Genomic DNA, 17,526 nt, shown 5'->3' with positions numbered 1-17,526 from the left:
GCTGTTATTCAGCTCCGATAACATGAACGTAAATTTATAATTTCTACTTTATGTAAGCGAGAAGTTGTTGTGTAAACTTGGGTAGGTAAATATACCTAATTGTATGTATTCTGACATTGAATCGAGCGAGATTTTAAAAATTCGCTTCCAACAGTTTATTGAAGCCTTAGTCGGCGCTCTCAATATACCTATTTATTATTGAAGTCTTTATTGGGTCTATTGTAAGGTATTAAAGTTTGCACTGCTTGTATTTATTGAGCCATCGGAGTCCATGCATGGTGAGGAAGAGAGGGCCGGTGCACGCACGCCCTCCGTGGTAGTTGATCATCATGTAGTCGAAACAGTCCGTCACGCCGTCCTTGTTGCAGTCCTGGAAATTCAAATATTATTAGATTGTTTTTAAATAATAGTGAAAAAGTTTTAAACCCCTGGTGGTAAGCTAAATATGCTAACGAGTGGGTTCATCATAATTGTGGTGACTGTTAATTGCCGGGGATGGATCGCGAGTCGGCCCAGTCCCACCCCTTCACCGTTCGGCACGTGACTTTTCACAAGATTTTCACAGAGAAGAATTTACAGAGACTAGAAGAAAAAAGAAAAGTCGAGTGGCGACCACGGGACTGAAGACTGGGCAAGCCCCCACTAGGTGGACCGACGATCTGTTGAAGGTTGCGGGTAGTGCAGGACCGGTAGTTATGAAAATCATAGATTGCCGCTGCTCGTCAATTTTTTTCAGAATTTAGCGTCATGTGACCTCTGAAATGCTGGATGCGGGCAGCGCAGGACCGTTCATTGTGGAAAACCTTTGAGGAGGCCTTTGTCCAGCAGTGGACGTAATTCAGCTGAAACGAACGAACGAACGACCGCTGAAAATGTTAGACGGGAACATATTCCCGATACCTAGCTAAAGTGCTAGATAACAAGCTTTTTAAAGCTCACCTTTCCAAATCTCGCCATGTAGTTTTCCACAATCTTGATAGAGCAGTAGTAGTCTTTAGCGCAGTCCTCAAATGCTGAAGAATAAAATACATGTCGCGTTGAAAGGTTGAAACCCATGTTTGTCTATTATATTTAAAATAAAACCATATTAAGTTGAAGAAAACTTTGAACTTAATTATTGTTATCGGTTCAAAACATCATGTGGACTATGCAAGAACTAGACTCTATGAGTTAATTGAGTATGCTCTGCGAATCTTACCCTCCACTCGGTCTGGGTTGTCCTCGGGCAGCGTAGGCCTTCCCGCGTCCACCCAGTACACACGGGAGATGTAGAATGGCCCGCAGTATCCGTCAGTGCACCCGTGCGACATGTCGCAACCCGCCACGTGGCAGAGACACCGCAGACATGCCCCGCTCAGGTTCGATATGTATACTCCTGAAAGTGGTAGAGTACAGTCAGCGTCAAATATTTCGTACTTCGTAACACCCAAAGTAGCCAATGTGGTCATAAAGATTTGTCATCTTTATGGCCACCTTTGAATGCTACGTTCACGTTAAATCACGAATGTTTAAACGAAGAAATTGTGTTGTAAATAATTAAATAATTCTTCCAAGAGAATACACTCAACATAAAAAAACCGCACCTTCCGCGACGCGAACTTTAAAGATTTTCTTCTGACACAATCATGGTGCCCCACCAATATTGGTGTTATTTGAAAGCCCAATAAATATCCATAAAGAAAAACACATTTAATTTTTTAATAAATGATTAACATATACCATAAATGTGACTTGAAAAAAGACCTCACTTTGGGCTCACCTCTGGGACAATTAGACCAATTTTTATGGTTACAAAACCAAATAATGATCTCACGTGTCCTCTTTAACAGATGGATAGCGATTAATCCCAACTTAACAGTTTCATAGACATAAAAGTTGGCTCAAGCGTAACCACCTATTTTTTTAAGAAGTGACTTTGGATCCTTCTAAAGACACATTTTTGGGGTAAAAACCTTTCCTTTAATAAAATGAAGTTTAGAATTAGGCTTTTAAATGGTGCCAATATTGGTGGGAAGTGGGATGCATACGTTTGAGAAGTGCTTGTTGCGGGAGGTGCGATTTATTTGATGCCGAGTGTAGAAAACAAAATAGCATCTCTTTTAATAGTTGCGCAAAAAGGTGTTAGTTCTTCTAGGCTCGATTAGTAAGTATATTTAATTCTTACAAAAAACTTAAATGTTTATTAGTCACGAAAATAAAGTCAAAATTTCACTCTTCATAGGCATATTATTCTTTTCTGTAGACTGCGCCACGCTAGATGGTTTACATCACATTTAAAAAGTAAATAAGAATAACAGAGAGTAAAAGTAGCGAATACTGTTTCACAAACTTACAAAATAAAAACAAAGATTTTAATCTTTGCTACCATTTTCACTTAGTTATTTCAGTAGCTTCATTAAATAATTTAAAAAATCACTTACCACACACTGAAGACAAACAAAACACAATCAAATACAGCACCCGCATGGTAAAAACTCAATGAAACTTAAATCTAGTGCACTAATTTAACAAATTCACCACTTCAATCACGTACAAATAGTATTCAGTGTGCAAAAACATGTTAATATTGTTTGGATCCTCAAGTAATACTGAGGTACACGCAGATTGTTCTTATAATTTCACTTACTGAATAGTAATCAGAATGCTCATTATTCTTAGAATTGGAATAGAGAAAAAATATGCGTAAAAAACTTTGGGCAGTTGATAGATAACCGCAGGCTAACTATAGGATCATTATAACGGCGTAGATCATCAGAGATTCAATCCATTTTATTTTATTTATTATGCGCCGTGGTTGTGGTTTACTTATAATTTGTTAAGCGTCCCCCGTCTAGAGCTTAATGGATACATTTTCAAGTGTGCGAGATTGGCCAAGTCGAAAGAAATAGCGAAAAATGCTGAAAGATCTTGAAGCCGATTTTGCTGAAAACTAAAACTTCATGAAAACTAAGGATATAATGAAGTTCGACCGTGTGACCGAAATATAATCTGGAGGATAAAACACACCCTGTAGGTAGGTAGGTATTATTTATTAGGATTTAAAGATCCAGTGAAGTAAAAGGAAACTTCAAACTAAGAATTACTACTTACAATTAGCTTACCCGGCGAACTTCGTATAGTTCGTATCGCCATTTTATAGGATTTTAATTTTAATGGTGAAATAAATTATTCAAAGCGGTCCGGTAGTAGCCTGTTCAATACAAACAATCTTTCCTCTATGATATTATTGTAGATAATCAATAAATGCTAACGGGAGACCCTTAACGTTTTGTCGTGTTTTCTTTGAACATATTATTGTTACAGTGTTATTGTTAGCGGATCTAGGACGCGAGGCTTATGGTTTATTCATCGGTGTGCTTGAACTTTGCGTGCATCCGGGAGCTTTTGACAAGCTGCTTTAATTGATTTAGCTTCTAAGGAAATTAGGTAATGTATAACAAAACATACTCTTTATATAAGTAGGTACAGCAATGAAATAAAATCTCATGAAACTAATAAACGTTTATTTTCTATACTAAAATTGTTCAACGTGCGTGTACCTAAAAGGGGGATACTTTTTAAAATATCTATTTATTTATAAACCATTTACTTAGCTTGTTTTAAAAATACATAGTTCGATTGCACTTTTACTTTATTATTTTACTAATTAGTATCAATATTGGCAATATGAGAATTAACAATATGTTTGGATATCTTCCAGGGTGCACACTCTTTCGCAGCACTCTTCATGCAGGCTTCTCTTCCTCCTGCTGTTCAGGAAGACATCTGTAAAAATTAGGAAAAAGCAAATTATCAATCGTTAGTAATAGGTATCCTACTAATATTATAAATGCGAAAGTTTGGATGTCTGGATGTTTGTTACTCTTTCACGCAAAAACTTCTGAACGGACTTTGATTAAACTTTACAATATTATTGTTTATAACCAGAATAACACATAATATAGGTAATTTATGACGATACCTATGTGACAAACTAAATTTCACGCGGGTGAAGCCGCGGGCAAAAGCTAGTAATTTGTAATAGGGTCTATGCGAAAAACATTTTTAAGAAGTTCTAAAAAGGTCGATTTTTCCGCAACCTAATTTAATTACTGTCGAACGTGTTTGATTTAGTAGTAGTAAAGTTATTTTGGAATTTCTAAAATAATAAAGAGTCTCTTAGGACAGCTTTGGACTGATATCAACACTCGTTTCCTTTTCATCATTGAATCTATGTTATTAGCTTATGAAACTGCAATTCTTTAGACTTTCTTACTTTTGAGTTTAATTTGTGTTTATGCTATAGGACACTCACGATGCCGATGCAACGGATTTAAGTCGCAATGTGTTTGAACACAAGTTACGGTGGCCCTAGCACGAAAAACTTTCGACTTCGAATCGTTTGCGTATTCGAATCGCCATCAAAAGATTTAGTATGAAAACTTTAAACCGAGCCCCTCTGAAAGTGACGTAAAGTGAACTCAGTATGAGAAATGGTAGCATGAAACTAATTTTGACAATCAAAATTGTCACATCGTTGAATTCGCAGGCTGAATCGTTACTCAGCCTGCGAAACTCGAATTTTGTCAAATACGCAAACGATTCGAAGACTAAAGTTGTTCATGCTAGAGGTACTGAAATATTAGCAAATGGATTGAACATGTTTTTTTTTTACTTACCAGAGTCATAATCACCGCATACCGCCGCCATTACTTGAGCCAACCTCCTTCCACAGTATTTCTCTGGATTTGATTCATAGCTCTTCACCGTCGCTAGCACCAGCAGTAGAGTTAGAAGAAACAGTTGCCACGACTTCATTGTTCTGAATCTAGTGTGAATGTTTTTTGAGGATAACTCTATAAATTAAACGAGAGAGATGATTTGCCAATAAATTCTCACAAACAAAGCAGCGATATCAGGGTGTCCGGCATTTTATAATAGCACCAGCTAGGTAATTAAATATATTATGATTCAAAATATTACTTATTTGAACATTAGTTGTGAGACCGCAGCTTCACCCGTTTGGACTTAAAATACAAAAGTTACACAAAACATACAGCAATTATTTAAAGATGTGCTAGTTTGTGTGTACTAAAGATTGAAATGAAAGATATAAAAAGTTACAAAAGTTTTCTTCACGGAGTCTCTATAAAGCTAAATTAACGAATTAAGATTAAAAAGAAACATTAGTTAATTTTCTAAACCTTCCGAAATAACGACATATCTATGAGCATAGTGTCGCACTGGTGCTTTTCCTATTTACCTACCTATTCTGTCATAAAAACATACAGACAAACTGTTCAATCGTTTTATAGCTAATTTGATAAGCAAGCATGTGTCAACACTATCATTAACTACACATGTTGTTTGTTTCCAATTTATTACCTATTAGTTTAATTTCATTTTGTTGTTGTCCAATATCGTCCATGTTGCGGAAAACCCCAGTTCAGTTCGCGATAAACTTTCAGCTTACAAAGTGGAGATAAATCAAAGTAACTAAATTAATTATTTGTATTATAGTTTTTAATAAGTACCTACGGCAAAAGAAGTAAAAAGTAGTAAAAGTATTAAAGGGAATGAAATAGGGACATCTTAAATATTTTGTTCCAGAACGAAAATCAAGCGAAAAAACTACGGGCTATTGGATACTTCATTGGAATTAATTACTTGAAGTTACAAGTACCTATTAGTTTTGATCAAAGACGACATTATACTTTTTTGCATCCATTGTACTGTGGATGAATTATTTTTGCGTGGGTAGGTGGAATAGAAGTCTCATGAGAGCTGTCGCCAAAATGATCAATGAGCAAAAAATGTGGTGACATATTTTTGAGTTATAAATTCAACAAAGGGACTACTAATTAATTCAGTATTGTATGCAAATCGAAATGAACAGTGAATAACCGGATGATTTTGACACATTGACCTTGGGTATTTGAGTACCAGTATTTACTTAGCGAAGCGCGAGCTTCATCCGGAATCCTCAACCACAGAGAAACTGGCTCGAATCTCTTACTCAAACAGCTGGAAGACAGACAACAATGCTTTTTAACGTTGTTGTTATGGCAATAAACTTATAAGATGGTGATAGTTGGCCAGACGGACTTAAAATATACAGGGTGTTTGGTGGAAGGTTAGACAAACTTCGTGGGTGTATAGGTAAGGTCATTTTGAGAATACAAATTAGCCATTATTAGTTCATATTATCTATCGTTTTCAAGTCTACTCTGTCAACTGTCGATTCCCTAATCATAGCGAATAATAAATATGTCACTGTGTCTGCTATTTTTAGAGTTTTCCAACATTGTGGAGTTGAATCAATCACGTATTTTTATCTTCTTCTTAACTATTCTATTGTGTGGTTCACAACTGACACTGAGGTCATAACCCTGGTGTATAAAGAACTTTATGAATGTGAACTGTAACTCTAAGTCTCTAACTCTAGAGACCTAGGTCTCTAGGGCTCTAATGGCCGTTTTCACCATCAATCCCTATTTTTTTATTAAGTGACCCCTTTGAAAACAAAATTCCTGATGTGTTACCATAGGGGTCAAAAATTAGGGATTGATGGTGAAAACGGGCATAACTCTATGAAGACCAATCCGATGACTTTGATACGATTTCACATGCTTCTATACTTTAAAAACTCAAGTCTACAACCATTACCCCAGACCTTGTGATAAACAAGTGAAGAAGAAGAACTGTACGCTAAGGTTGGATAGGACGGGTTATTAACGTTGAACAGGCAGGCAGATAAATGATTCCAATTCTTTTAATTTATTAATCTCTTTTATTTCAATAAACATAGTTTGGAGTTTTTATTTTACTGAAAAAATCAATGTTTATTGTTTTTCTCTCATTTCTTAAACATAAGACTAGTTACAACCTAAACTTGAAAAAAAAGTACGAGTATTCTTTTCATACTTATTTATCTACTAAACAGTTTCTGATCTTTTTTATTAATGATGGGTCATAAAAAAAATATTGTTCTCAGTCAGAATTGAGGCCCAATCCCGCAAATAATTTAAAAAGTAAAATAAAAAATTAATGGGTGGAAAGTATTTTCATTCCATTTTGATTAAATCCTTGTGAATAAAGTTTCTCCTCCAAAGTTGCCAAATGCTGGCTGGATACAAAAATAAGTTTTGCGTATTAGGCCCCATGGTCACACCACTTGCTGCGTCATTGTAGAGTTTCTAGCCTTGTTGGGCGGCGACTGCGGCCACGCATTGGTTGAATACATTGACGTAAGCGAAGGGCAGGTCAGCACCCTTGCACCCGTAGCCTCCCAGCTTATGGATGGCCATGTAGTCGTAGCAGTTCACCTGGCCGTCTCCGTTGCAGTCCTGGAAAATGAAACAGGTTTTTAATGTTAGTTGCCAGCAGTGAACGGGTTTAGGTTGAAAATTAAGGAAGGGATTTGAGGCGCAAATAGGATTTGGGAAGTCTTAGGAAACGACATCGAAAATTCGACTCAAACAAACGTAGGTTCAAGAGCATGTATGGGTTGAATTTATCAAAATATTTTTTTATTTTTATTTTATACAGGCTTTAAGTCTATTCTACAAAACATTGCATTTACAAACCGAGATTCTGTCCTTGACCTGTGTCTATTTTTCGAGTTTGAGCTTCTTTAACGCATCTTACTGTTTATTTCTTACTCATAATAATATTTAGATGTCTTTGCTCATAATTGATGTCATAACGAATGAGCTTTTGTATGACGGGTCATTCGGTTTAAAATAAACAAATACAACCTTGTCTCGATCCCTGAATGAATCGACGAGCAATTGAATAATAATTTGTTGGCTTTTGTTTCGCCCAATGATATTTAAGGCCACCCAGATGATGTCAGTGCTGGCTTAGTATGTTAATGTGGTGACATAGTATAATTTGCATCTTAACGTGATCAAAACACACGCATTCATTATAGTTACCTATTATGTTTTATAAGTGCAGATGTGACATTCACTCTATACCACACCCACTTTAAGTTCGATATCTATTAAAAACTATGAGTAGCGGAGTACTTATTATTATTCTGTGGTAGCGGCTAATCGCTGTGGTAGAGGGCTATCGTTTTTATACTAACAGTTGGCACCCCTGGCGATTGACAGGACCTTACTCTACAGTGGCGCCATCTTGATGAGCGCAAATGCGATAGTCTTCCTACCACTTTCGCGCTCACCAGTCGGCGCCACTGTCTTCGCTACTAGCAAGTGACAGGACCTTACTCTACAGTGGCGCCAACTGGTGAGCGCTAAAACGATAGCCCTCATTCCTTGGTAGCCATTTCGCTTTCTTATTCACTGTGCATTACTTTTCTGTACATACGAAAGTTATGTAGAGTTTGTGAAGTTAGGGTGTGTAAAGTTAGAAGCTTGGCTCTACATGCGATCTGGTAACTTTTTCATAGTGCGAGCTATGTGGTCTCGTTTTGTCAACATTTTACATGAAAGTTTTTGGTGGGTTCATATAATACTGAATAATACTTAATCCATTAGGATCTATTAAATAGTTACATACTTATTTATATTTATTTGCTAAGTAAATGTAATAATGATAGACGAATTGGTTTATTTGGAATTGCCTTGGCATTCTCTTTCTTTTGAACCTATGTAATCCATTTTAGAGTTTTAATTACCTGTCCGAATCTGGCCATGTAGTTCTGGACGGTCCTGGCTGCACAGTAAGGGTCGTTGGCACAGCTTGAGAATGCTGAAAATTATAAATATTTACATAAATTAAACTGGCTTAAAACGTTTCTTACGCCCGTATTCACAAACATTACTATTAAGTCTCACAGCGCGCGTGGACGCACACACCAATCACAGAGCTCTATTCAACGCTGTGTGTTCGATTTGCTGCTTCACTTAAGCAAGCACCGTTTGTGAATACGGGCGTTAGACAAACTAAATCTTTTGCCTTTGCCTTACCTAATATTTTGGGGCAATTGGAGAAGTGCTATAATGTACTTGTAGTTATTTATTCTGATAAATTGTATTCATAATACATATATAATTTTGTTCTAAATCACGGTATAAAGAATTATCTAAATTGGCTTATGGTAAAATGTCAAAGGTCACAATTATATTATAAGAGTGATATAATGGTTTTTCCTGTGAACAGCAAAAGGTCAAATCTATGCGCAAGCACATGTTTCTTTCAATGTCATATAACAATAAAATGAGTAGGTAAGCTTAATAACTTTTCAAACTTTTATTTTCTTCAAGTTATTTAAAAAACTGGATTGTGGAAATTCTTTTACGGAATGTTTTGGAAACATGTCTTTTTAGTTTTTTGTATAAGTAGGTTCCAAGTTACTTTGTGTTAGTAGGTATTTGAATATTACCCAGTTACCTACTAAATATAAATATAAAACTGGTTCCGTCTTAGCAACCTTGAGTAAGAAGTAAGAATTATTCTTTGTGAATAATTTTACGGACCATAAATCTAATTTAAGTATAGGCATTGTATTAGCAAAAGTTTGAATAATATGAGTTCAAAATATTAGAAATTGGATGAATTTTAGTTTTGATATATACAAAATGGCAATTCACTCTGGTTCTTGAAAAGAAAAACTAACAAGTGAAGTGAGGAATCAAACCTGGGAAGGAATCTTACTTCATCTTACGTATTTATTTATAATCTGCTTGAAGGCTCACAGAAAGTCCAACGCGCCAACAAGTTATACAATACAGATAATTTATAATATCAATTTCAATATGTAAAATAGGTATTACAAGGCGATTGATTCTTAAGTCTTCAATTGTAAATGCCCCTTGCATTAACATGGCTTTTGCTTACCATCTGGATGGTCGGCCGGCAGGTTGTTGATGGTGGGCTTGCCGCCATCCGCCCAGTAGGGCCAGGTGATGTGGAACAGGCCGCAGTGGTCGCCCTCGCAGCCGCTGCTCTGGCAGCCCGACACAGCCTGGCAGATGCAGCCGAGGCACACCTCTGTGACAGGCTGCGGGTTGCCTCTGAGTTCAGCTGGAATCAGAAAGAATGTAAGTTAAGATATGTTTTTTTATTGAGTCTATCATGAACTGCTCCTCCAGAGCCTTTACTTGGTGTTCTAGAGTCTTAATTAATGAGTGCTCGCAGCTTGGACCGTGACTATTTTAAACAATGTTTCATTATTATATTTAGGTTAATTATTGACATTCAGTTTTAAAGGCGGCATTAAGTCAACTAAATTGTAGAGTCGACAACACATTAAATACATTATTACTGCAAATCACACATAAATTACAAACTACTACATAAGATTCACAGTGTTTTAACGCAGTATGTAGTCACTATTTTTCACAAGAAATTGTTGATCGTATGACCACAAAGTACCCTTGAAATATCATTCCAGAGTCCTTAGTATTCACCTCGAAACGTGTAAAATCGGAATGTATGGTAAATCCATGCATCCGCTATCTTGAGCGTAAATCGCCGATGGGGTCAAGGCGCTTACTCACTGGACCTTGTCCAAGTTTAACCAAGATGACACATTTGTACATAAAAATGTACAAGTAAGTAGTTATTGTTTGGTTTCTGGAGAACAAAACGACGGATAAAGAGGATTTAAAGCTCTATATTTTATGGGCTTCCGAAGAACAAGGCAACTTCGAAGGGTTCATTCGTCTCAAGCAAACAATAGATGAAATAGTGGGGTCTAAGCGACGCTTAAGACTCCACACCTTCACAAAAGCCTTCCCCAAGGTTTCCATAACGACTGGTCCAGGGCTGCCTGCATCCAGGCTCTTCCCGAGACCTTCACCAGATTGTAGATGTCCCTACCTCTTACAGGAGTCTGATATTCTCGAGGCATAGAAAACGTCGCAAATTAGAGAAAAAGTAATTACGTTAACAATGCGAAGATCCGAAAACTTTGCTAGAACGAATTTTGAATGGACATTGCATCGCGTCGGTGTGACCACATGATAATGCAATGTTGATTGCATCGGCCTTTTCGATTTATACTATTTAAGCAGCACAGGGAAGGTTTACAACAAGATCTTAGAGACATCCATGTGCAGATACCTAACTGTAGTAGCTAAACATATTGGTCTTTACTGGACAACAATAAGATGCTCTCAATAGAGCTACTGTCGACCAAATAGGCTAAAATTACAAATGATGACAATGATCATTATAACATTGACGTCATCATTCCAATTGCATAACGTTACGCGAAACATTTCGAGCAAGAACATTTTAACTAACACGTTTTTTTATAAACATTCCTGTATTTCCCAAGACAAAGCTAGGAAAGCTAAGAATAAAATAGACTGGATCCAATCAATCTTCATTGAAGATTATCATGTTCTGTCAAAAAGTAGATATTTCCCAACTCGAAGCAAGAAAATTTTGTAGAAATGAATTTGATCCAATGAATGAAGTTCCCATAAAGAGAGTATTTAATTTTAGTCATTTTAACCGACTTCAACAAAAGGAGGAGGTTCTCAATTCAAGTGTATGTTTTTTAGACTATTCGTCGAAATTAGTTCGTCATTGAAATCTAGTTTTTAATTAATGCCAAAATCTATTAGAATACAATTCCGGTTGTGAAAATGCGTAATTGGAGACGATTAGAGTAAAAAAAACAACGAAACAGCATTTAAGTACCTCCTGGTACTGTAGGAAATGATTCGTTCAACTTGATGCTTATCAAGTTTTAAGGTGCATGCCCATTAGAACTTAAACAAAGAAACTTAATAACTTCTTATTGTTCTACTTTTTCGAAACATTCGAAGAAAATAATTAATCAATGTGAAACTTTACGGAAGGTACATTTAATATTGTAGTTAGAAATATTTTTGTGGTCCTTAGCTCAAAAGGAATATCATTCAAAGTTTTTAGGTGAATTAAAAACATTTGTGAAGGTGTCATTGAGATTGCGATAAACTTTTCCAACTTTCGCTATCACTTTTAAAAAGGATTTGTTTGTTATGTGAGGTGTAATACACGTGTGGTCTGTGGGTGTAATACTAGGATCACAAAGTCTACTCTAATTTGTACACACCTTTATTGTGGTTTTCCGACACGATTTAATCGGAGTTTATTCCGCGTACTTATTATATACCTACGAGCTTCCGTACATTTTCGAGATATTTGCCTAGCCACAATCATGGACCTATAAAAAAAGGCGGACGGAACTCGCGCTACAACAAAACTGTGACGCAAAATTTTGGCGTTTGTCTATTGTGTGAGTGAATTTAGGGATGCCATGTTAGCCAAAACATTTTACCCATTTATTTTAAGAAAAACATAGATCGGCAGATGTTACTTGGAAATGTAGACAGAATTATTCCGTGCCATTTTAAAAGGATGAAAGGTGAATGCGTTGAGGTAGGCGCGAAATTTTCAATGTTCAAATTTTCTTACATTGTTTGCAAGTCAGTGTGTCAGGGTATGTAGTTATGTACATAATGTTGATCAAAAATGATTCACGCAGTTACAAATTACGAATCTTGTGTATATTATAATCATAATCTTATGCATCATCAATATATTATTATTATCTCTGATAGATTTTTTTAAACATACAACCTGACACTGACTTGAAATCAATGTAAGAAAATTTGAATTTAGCAGTTCCACATTTTTGGAAAGGATCAAATTTGCCTATGAAAATATATCCCATTAAAACACAATTATTATGATAAATTATTTTATTTCCATAGTATGCGTAATAAATAACTAAAAAGTCCTAAAATTATTATTAATTTCCCATATTTCGGGTAATTTTCCCACGTAAATAACTGAGAACACTGGTCTTTGACGTATTATTTTTTCGAGTGAATGACGTTTGATTTCAATTAATTTCAATATTTTAATGTCGGGAAATAAGTGATTGGATTATTATTTTGCCTGTGAAATGTGATTCCTTAATTTTTGTTTGTTCGAACAGAACGGTTTTTACACAATTTCATCACACAAGACATGTCGTATTCGTGTTGTTTTTTCGCTGCTTAAATGTGTCAACTGTGTGAAGTTTGCACTCGAAGTGGTGTAACAGGGTGTGAATGTGTGCGTGCCGGCCTGTACGTACAGGCAAGCTGGTGTATCCTAATGTCACAGTATATTGTTGATGAGAATCCGTCCGACTTTTTTTATAGGTCCATGGCCACAATTTGCAAAGCATGGTATAATAATTGAGATTAATGATATGATGGAAATTATCAGTGCTATGACTAGTTTAAGTTAATGGGTTTTTTGTATGTAAGTATAATAGTAGAGTAGAATTTTCTTATTTATGTAAGAACACAATGTTTTGTTTAAACGCTGTAAGTAAAGTAAATTGTGGTGCCAATAGTTAGTGGTTATTCATGTCAAGAGAGAGATTTTCACGTAATTTTCAGAATTTCTTCATGAACATGTGACAATCAGGTGCTCCTGCGTCAAAATTGTAAAAAAGTATCTATGTTATTTGGGTGCAGACCTAAAATGAATCCTAAACTTCACCCAAAATATTAAATAACCCCTCACAAAAAAGAATCCTGTTACCAAACTTTACGGTTACCTACATTTTATATTTTGAATGTTTAAAAGTTTTATTAACTAATACAAGTTTTAAAACACCGTTATGAACTCAGATCTAGAACAATTATTTATTTCTTCCTGTCTTAATAAGTTTCAGATTGGCTGTAGATCTAGGCAGATCAACAGGTCATATTCATCATTTATGCTATTAAGATAAATAACATAGGTATAATATAGATAGGGATCGAGGTCCGGTTGCGGTTGTCGTAAATAAGGAAATTAGATATAAAGAAGACACGGATGCTAGGGAAAATAAATGAGATGCTGTTATAACTGGCATGCTAATTTGTGCATCTGTAGGTACCATAGAATCGAATATTTTTTTATTATACACTCAAAAAGTTATTTCAATAGTTGATTAATTTGTAATTTAACATATGTTCGAGCGAGTGTATGTCATGTAAAAAAAGTTTTATGAAATAAAGAATAAATAAAAGATTAACCATATTCAAATAATTATGAGTATAATATTTAATTTTATAAATATTATTGAATTGGTTATAAATATAAATACAGATTAAAAATAAATTTGATAATTAATAATCATAGAATAATTAATGCAATAAATCTAAAAATCTTCCTCTCTCCTAAAATGCAGTGCCCGACGGGGTCCATAATTGTATCTTACCTTACCAATAACACCTTTTGTAAACATTATGAAAGCAATAAACTATTGAGTATTGAGTATAATGTTAGTTTTCTTCCAATAGATAGGTACTTTTAGAGCGTCGAGTTGCGTGTAGTCAATATTGTAGAAAACAACTAAGTTCATTAAAAATTTAAAAAGGAACAACTTTAGAAACCGGTACCGGTACTAACAAAGGCTGGTTCTTAATTAACAACGCAAACATCTAAATACTATGCAATATTAATAATCAAATTCTATTCTAGTGATTCATCTCAACGATTTTAAATAAGATTTTACGAGTAAAACCCATCTACTATTTTGGATTCGATTTTTGCAAAACAAAGTACATGAGAAGCTACATTATACAGCCTTCTTGTATTTTAAATGTATTTATGAACAAGAAAACTATGTCGTCGGACGAGTCTGAGGTCTAGTCTTCGACCGGTCGCAGCCGGACGCCTTTATTGCCATGATAGCTGGATATTTTAATTACCTCTTCAGCTAGAATCCTGGACCAACTGTATACTATGTTTTAAAAACTAGTAAAATCAAGAATACTTTGCTGTCCCTCTAGATGATCTAGTTAACTTTCGTGACAGATCAATTTCGCAATCGCTTCACAGAGCAAAACAAAGAAAAACATTTTGGAGCTTTTTTCTATTGAAAATTGTTCGTAGGTACCTACATATTACTTTTCTCTGTGTTGTAATAAAGCGTAGGTAAGGTTCATGAAAGAAAGCTAGACATTCGTAAAGCGAATGCCCTATGTGGTACGTCTGATTTATTTGTATATTATCAAAGACAGTATATTGTACATAAGCACATATAAGATTTTCTGTATTCATTTTATATTGAGCTTTTGCGTATGTACAATTTTAGGTACATGATCTGTCTCTCAGAGTAGAATTTAGCAATATTTAGCTTAACACTGACTGTTTGCATAATATTGCGTTATGTGTCAATGTCAAGCACTTGACCGCATCACGGACACTTGACACACAAACAAACATTACGTAGGTATGTAGATAGTGAGAAAAATGCGCATCTTCTTTTTATTTAATTCTAAAATTATACGACTTTGAAACCTACTATATTGCGAACTGCGACAAATAGAAAATGAAAAATTAAGTTAGTTATTTTGTTTTTAAGTGCATGTAAGACTAGTTCCAAAAACTAGCTTTTGACAACTAGTAATTTAATTAATTAAACTGACACAAGTTCTTGCTTGACAATGAACACCTAGTTTAAAGCGACGTAATAGATACAAATTGTAACAATTAAAACAGGCGTTATAATTTTAACTTCTCTACATAATTGTTTATGATTATTTCACGATAATTATACTGATCATATCACTAACAATGGTGAGTAATTGATTGGAAATTAATTTGCAATAAATACTGCATTAAACTGTCATTATGCGATGTTTGTCAGCATTGAGTTGTCTCAGGTTCGATGTTTATGATCATTTTAATCGTCATTATTTATGCTGTATTGCGGAAGTCAAATGTAAATCTACTTGTAGGTTTTTTTTTAAAATGCAATCACAAACTAGTTAAACTTGTCTGTAGACAAAAAAAATTCTTTAAACCAAGTTTTTAGGCATTTAAAATTTACAAAGATCGATTTATTATCGGTTTACCTATCGGTAAGAAAAGCTTTTTAATTAATTGAATAAGCTTTAAAAAAATTGTCTTTTTATTTAAATAATTTACACTAAAAGTTAACAGCGCCTAAAAATGCTTATAAAATGTTAAAACTTATAAGTATTAACAATAACGATTTACTCATCACGCTTTATTTTTATGGTATGAATTAAAAAAAAGTTTTCTTACAAGGTTAAACTTGCTATAAAGTGAATAACTTGGCATTAAATATTCATAAAGTTACCTTTGAGATCAGCAAAGTAGGCATTACTTTTGTGTAAACGAAGATTATGATAATTTTATGTCAAGTTGTTCAATAAAATTGGACGGTAGGTAAATACGAGTGATCCTTTTATATTAGTGTGTTAAAAAAAGCTATATTAAAAGTTTGAAGATTAACTAAAAACTGACATTATTATGTCATTAGAGAAGTTTTTAATCAACACTCACATAATTTAGCAGTTGAACCGTGGGTCAGTTAAGATAAATATTGTAAATATAGGTATTGGTCATCATTGAATGTCTTGATTGATCGATTGTCTTTTAATTTAAATAGAGTATTAACCGACTTCAAAAAAGGAGGAGGTTCTCAATTCGACCCGTATGTTTTTTTTTTCTATGTTTGTTACGCGATAACTCCGCCAATTATGAACCGATTTGAACAAATCTTTTTTCGGCGTATAGGTAATACCTCAAGGGTGGTCCCATTTAAATTTAATAATAGAAAAAACAACCCCCAAGGGTGGAAAATTGGGGATGAACTTTTTTATACGCAATATCTCCGCCGATTATAAATCAATTTGAACGATTATTTTTTTGTTGAATAGGTATTATCAAAAGGGTGGTTTCATGCGAATTTGAAGAAAATATTTCACCCCCAAGGGTAGAACTTTTTTTAATTTTTAGTTTTTTTTTGTGTTCACGCATTTGAAGTCGGTTTTATTTTTTCTTAAAAGTTAATTATTTTCTAGCAAAGCTTTCGTGCAGTGCTTCCACAAATAGGCCATGAAGCATTTTTATGTACCTGTTTCACTTAAATAATAGCACTAACTCATCAAAAATGTTGCGATATTGCAAAAAAGGTTTAAGGTAAGTAATCTAGTCTAGCTTAACTTTAAAAATATGTAAAAAAATGCGGTATACTAACAGACATCGGCGGCGCACACGGCGATTAACATTAATATGGCACTGAACTTGATCACGGCGGACGCCATTGCGTCGATTTAAATTTAAAAAAGTAAAAACAAAACTAAATGCTAGGTTCGCGACGAAGTTGCTCGCGCACTGTGGTCGACTGGCGGCGGCCGTGGCCACGATCGACTTATATGGATGGGATTCACAGTGCTGTGTGAAATTTTTATTGGAATTCATATTTATTATGGCCAGTTTGTATGTTTTCCTTTTATTGAAATTATAGCCTTACTGTGTAAAAACCTAAAAACGGATTACAGTATTTAAATCATAGATCCAGAGGTACGGTTCTTACAGAAAATTAGCGGTCAAATTCGCGTAGCTAATAACGTCTGTTCTTGTAGGTATCTTTATGTATCATTTCTAGATTCAAATACTACGAGATGTCCAGGTTGTGATGTCCAGGTGATGTTACAGGTTCACCATTTGGAAAATGTAACTTAGCATACAAAGAGAAATAAGGGCACGCATACATTTCCTTAATCAATGACCTTAGAGATGAAATCTAATTTAATCTTACTTTGGTAAATCCCAACACTTGTTTTT

General features: G+C 34.7%; 3 protein-coding genes across 3 annotated transcripts; all 3 read right to left on the bottom strand.

Annotated features, from left to right (window-relative positions):
* Positions 1-64: 64 nt before the first annotated feature.
* LOC114353601 (lysozyme) lies at positions 65-2,822 on the bottom strand. The gene is made up of 4 exons (XM_028305662.1): positions 2,421-2,822; positions 1,199-1,375; positions 940-1,013; positions 65-370 (listed from the first exon to the last, which is right to left on the bottom strand). The coding sequence occupies exons 1-4, from the start codon at positions 2,464-2,466 to the stop codon at positions 230-232; spliced, it is 438 nt and encodes a 145-aa protein (XP_028161463.1). The 5' UTR covers positions 2,467-2,822; the 3' UTR covers positions 65-229.
* A 737-nt stretch (positions 2,823-3,559) lies between these two features.
* LOC114353597 (bombyxin B-9-like) lies at positions 3,560-4,913 on the bottom strand. The gene is made up of 2 exons (XM_028305658.1): positions 4,659-4,913; positions 3,560-3,765 (listed from the first exon to the last, which is right to left on the bottom strand). Exons 1-2 carry the CDS (start codon positions 4,795-4,797, stop codon positions 3,674-3,676), a joined length of 231 nt encoding a protein of 76 aa, XP_028161459.1. The 5' UTR covers positions 4,798-4,913; the 3' UTR covers positions 3,560-3,673.
* A 1,925-nt stretch (positions 4,914-6,838) lies between these two features.
* LOC114353595 (lysozyme) lies at positions 6,839-17,112 on the bottom strand. The gene is made up of 4 exons (XM_028305654.1): positions 16,937-17,112; positions 9,787-9,972; positions 8,624-8,697; positions 6,839-7,325 (listed from the first exon to the last, which is right to left on the bottom strand). The coding sequence occupies exons 1-4, from the start codon at positions 17,001-17,003 to the stop codon at positions 7,176-7,178; spliced, it is 477 nt and encodes a 158-aa protein (XP_028161455.1). The 5' UTR covers positions 17,004-17,112; the 3' UTR covers positions 6,839-7,175.
* Positions 17,113-17,526: the final 414 nt, after the last annotated feature.

The sequence above is a fragment of the Ostrinia furnacalis genome, unplaced genomic scaffold, assembly GCF_004193835.3.
Source record: "Ostrinia furnacalis isolate ACB-3 unplaced genomic scaffold, ASM419383v2 OfSCF1744, whole genome shotgun sequence".
Lineage (NCBI taxonomy): Eukaryota > Metazoa > Arthropoda > Insecta > Lepidoptera > Crambidae > Ostrinia > Ostrinia furnacalis.
The sequence above is the reverse complement of the archived record's forward strand: the minus strand, read 5'-3'. Positions and strand labels throughout refer to the sequence as shown.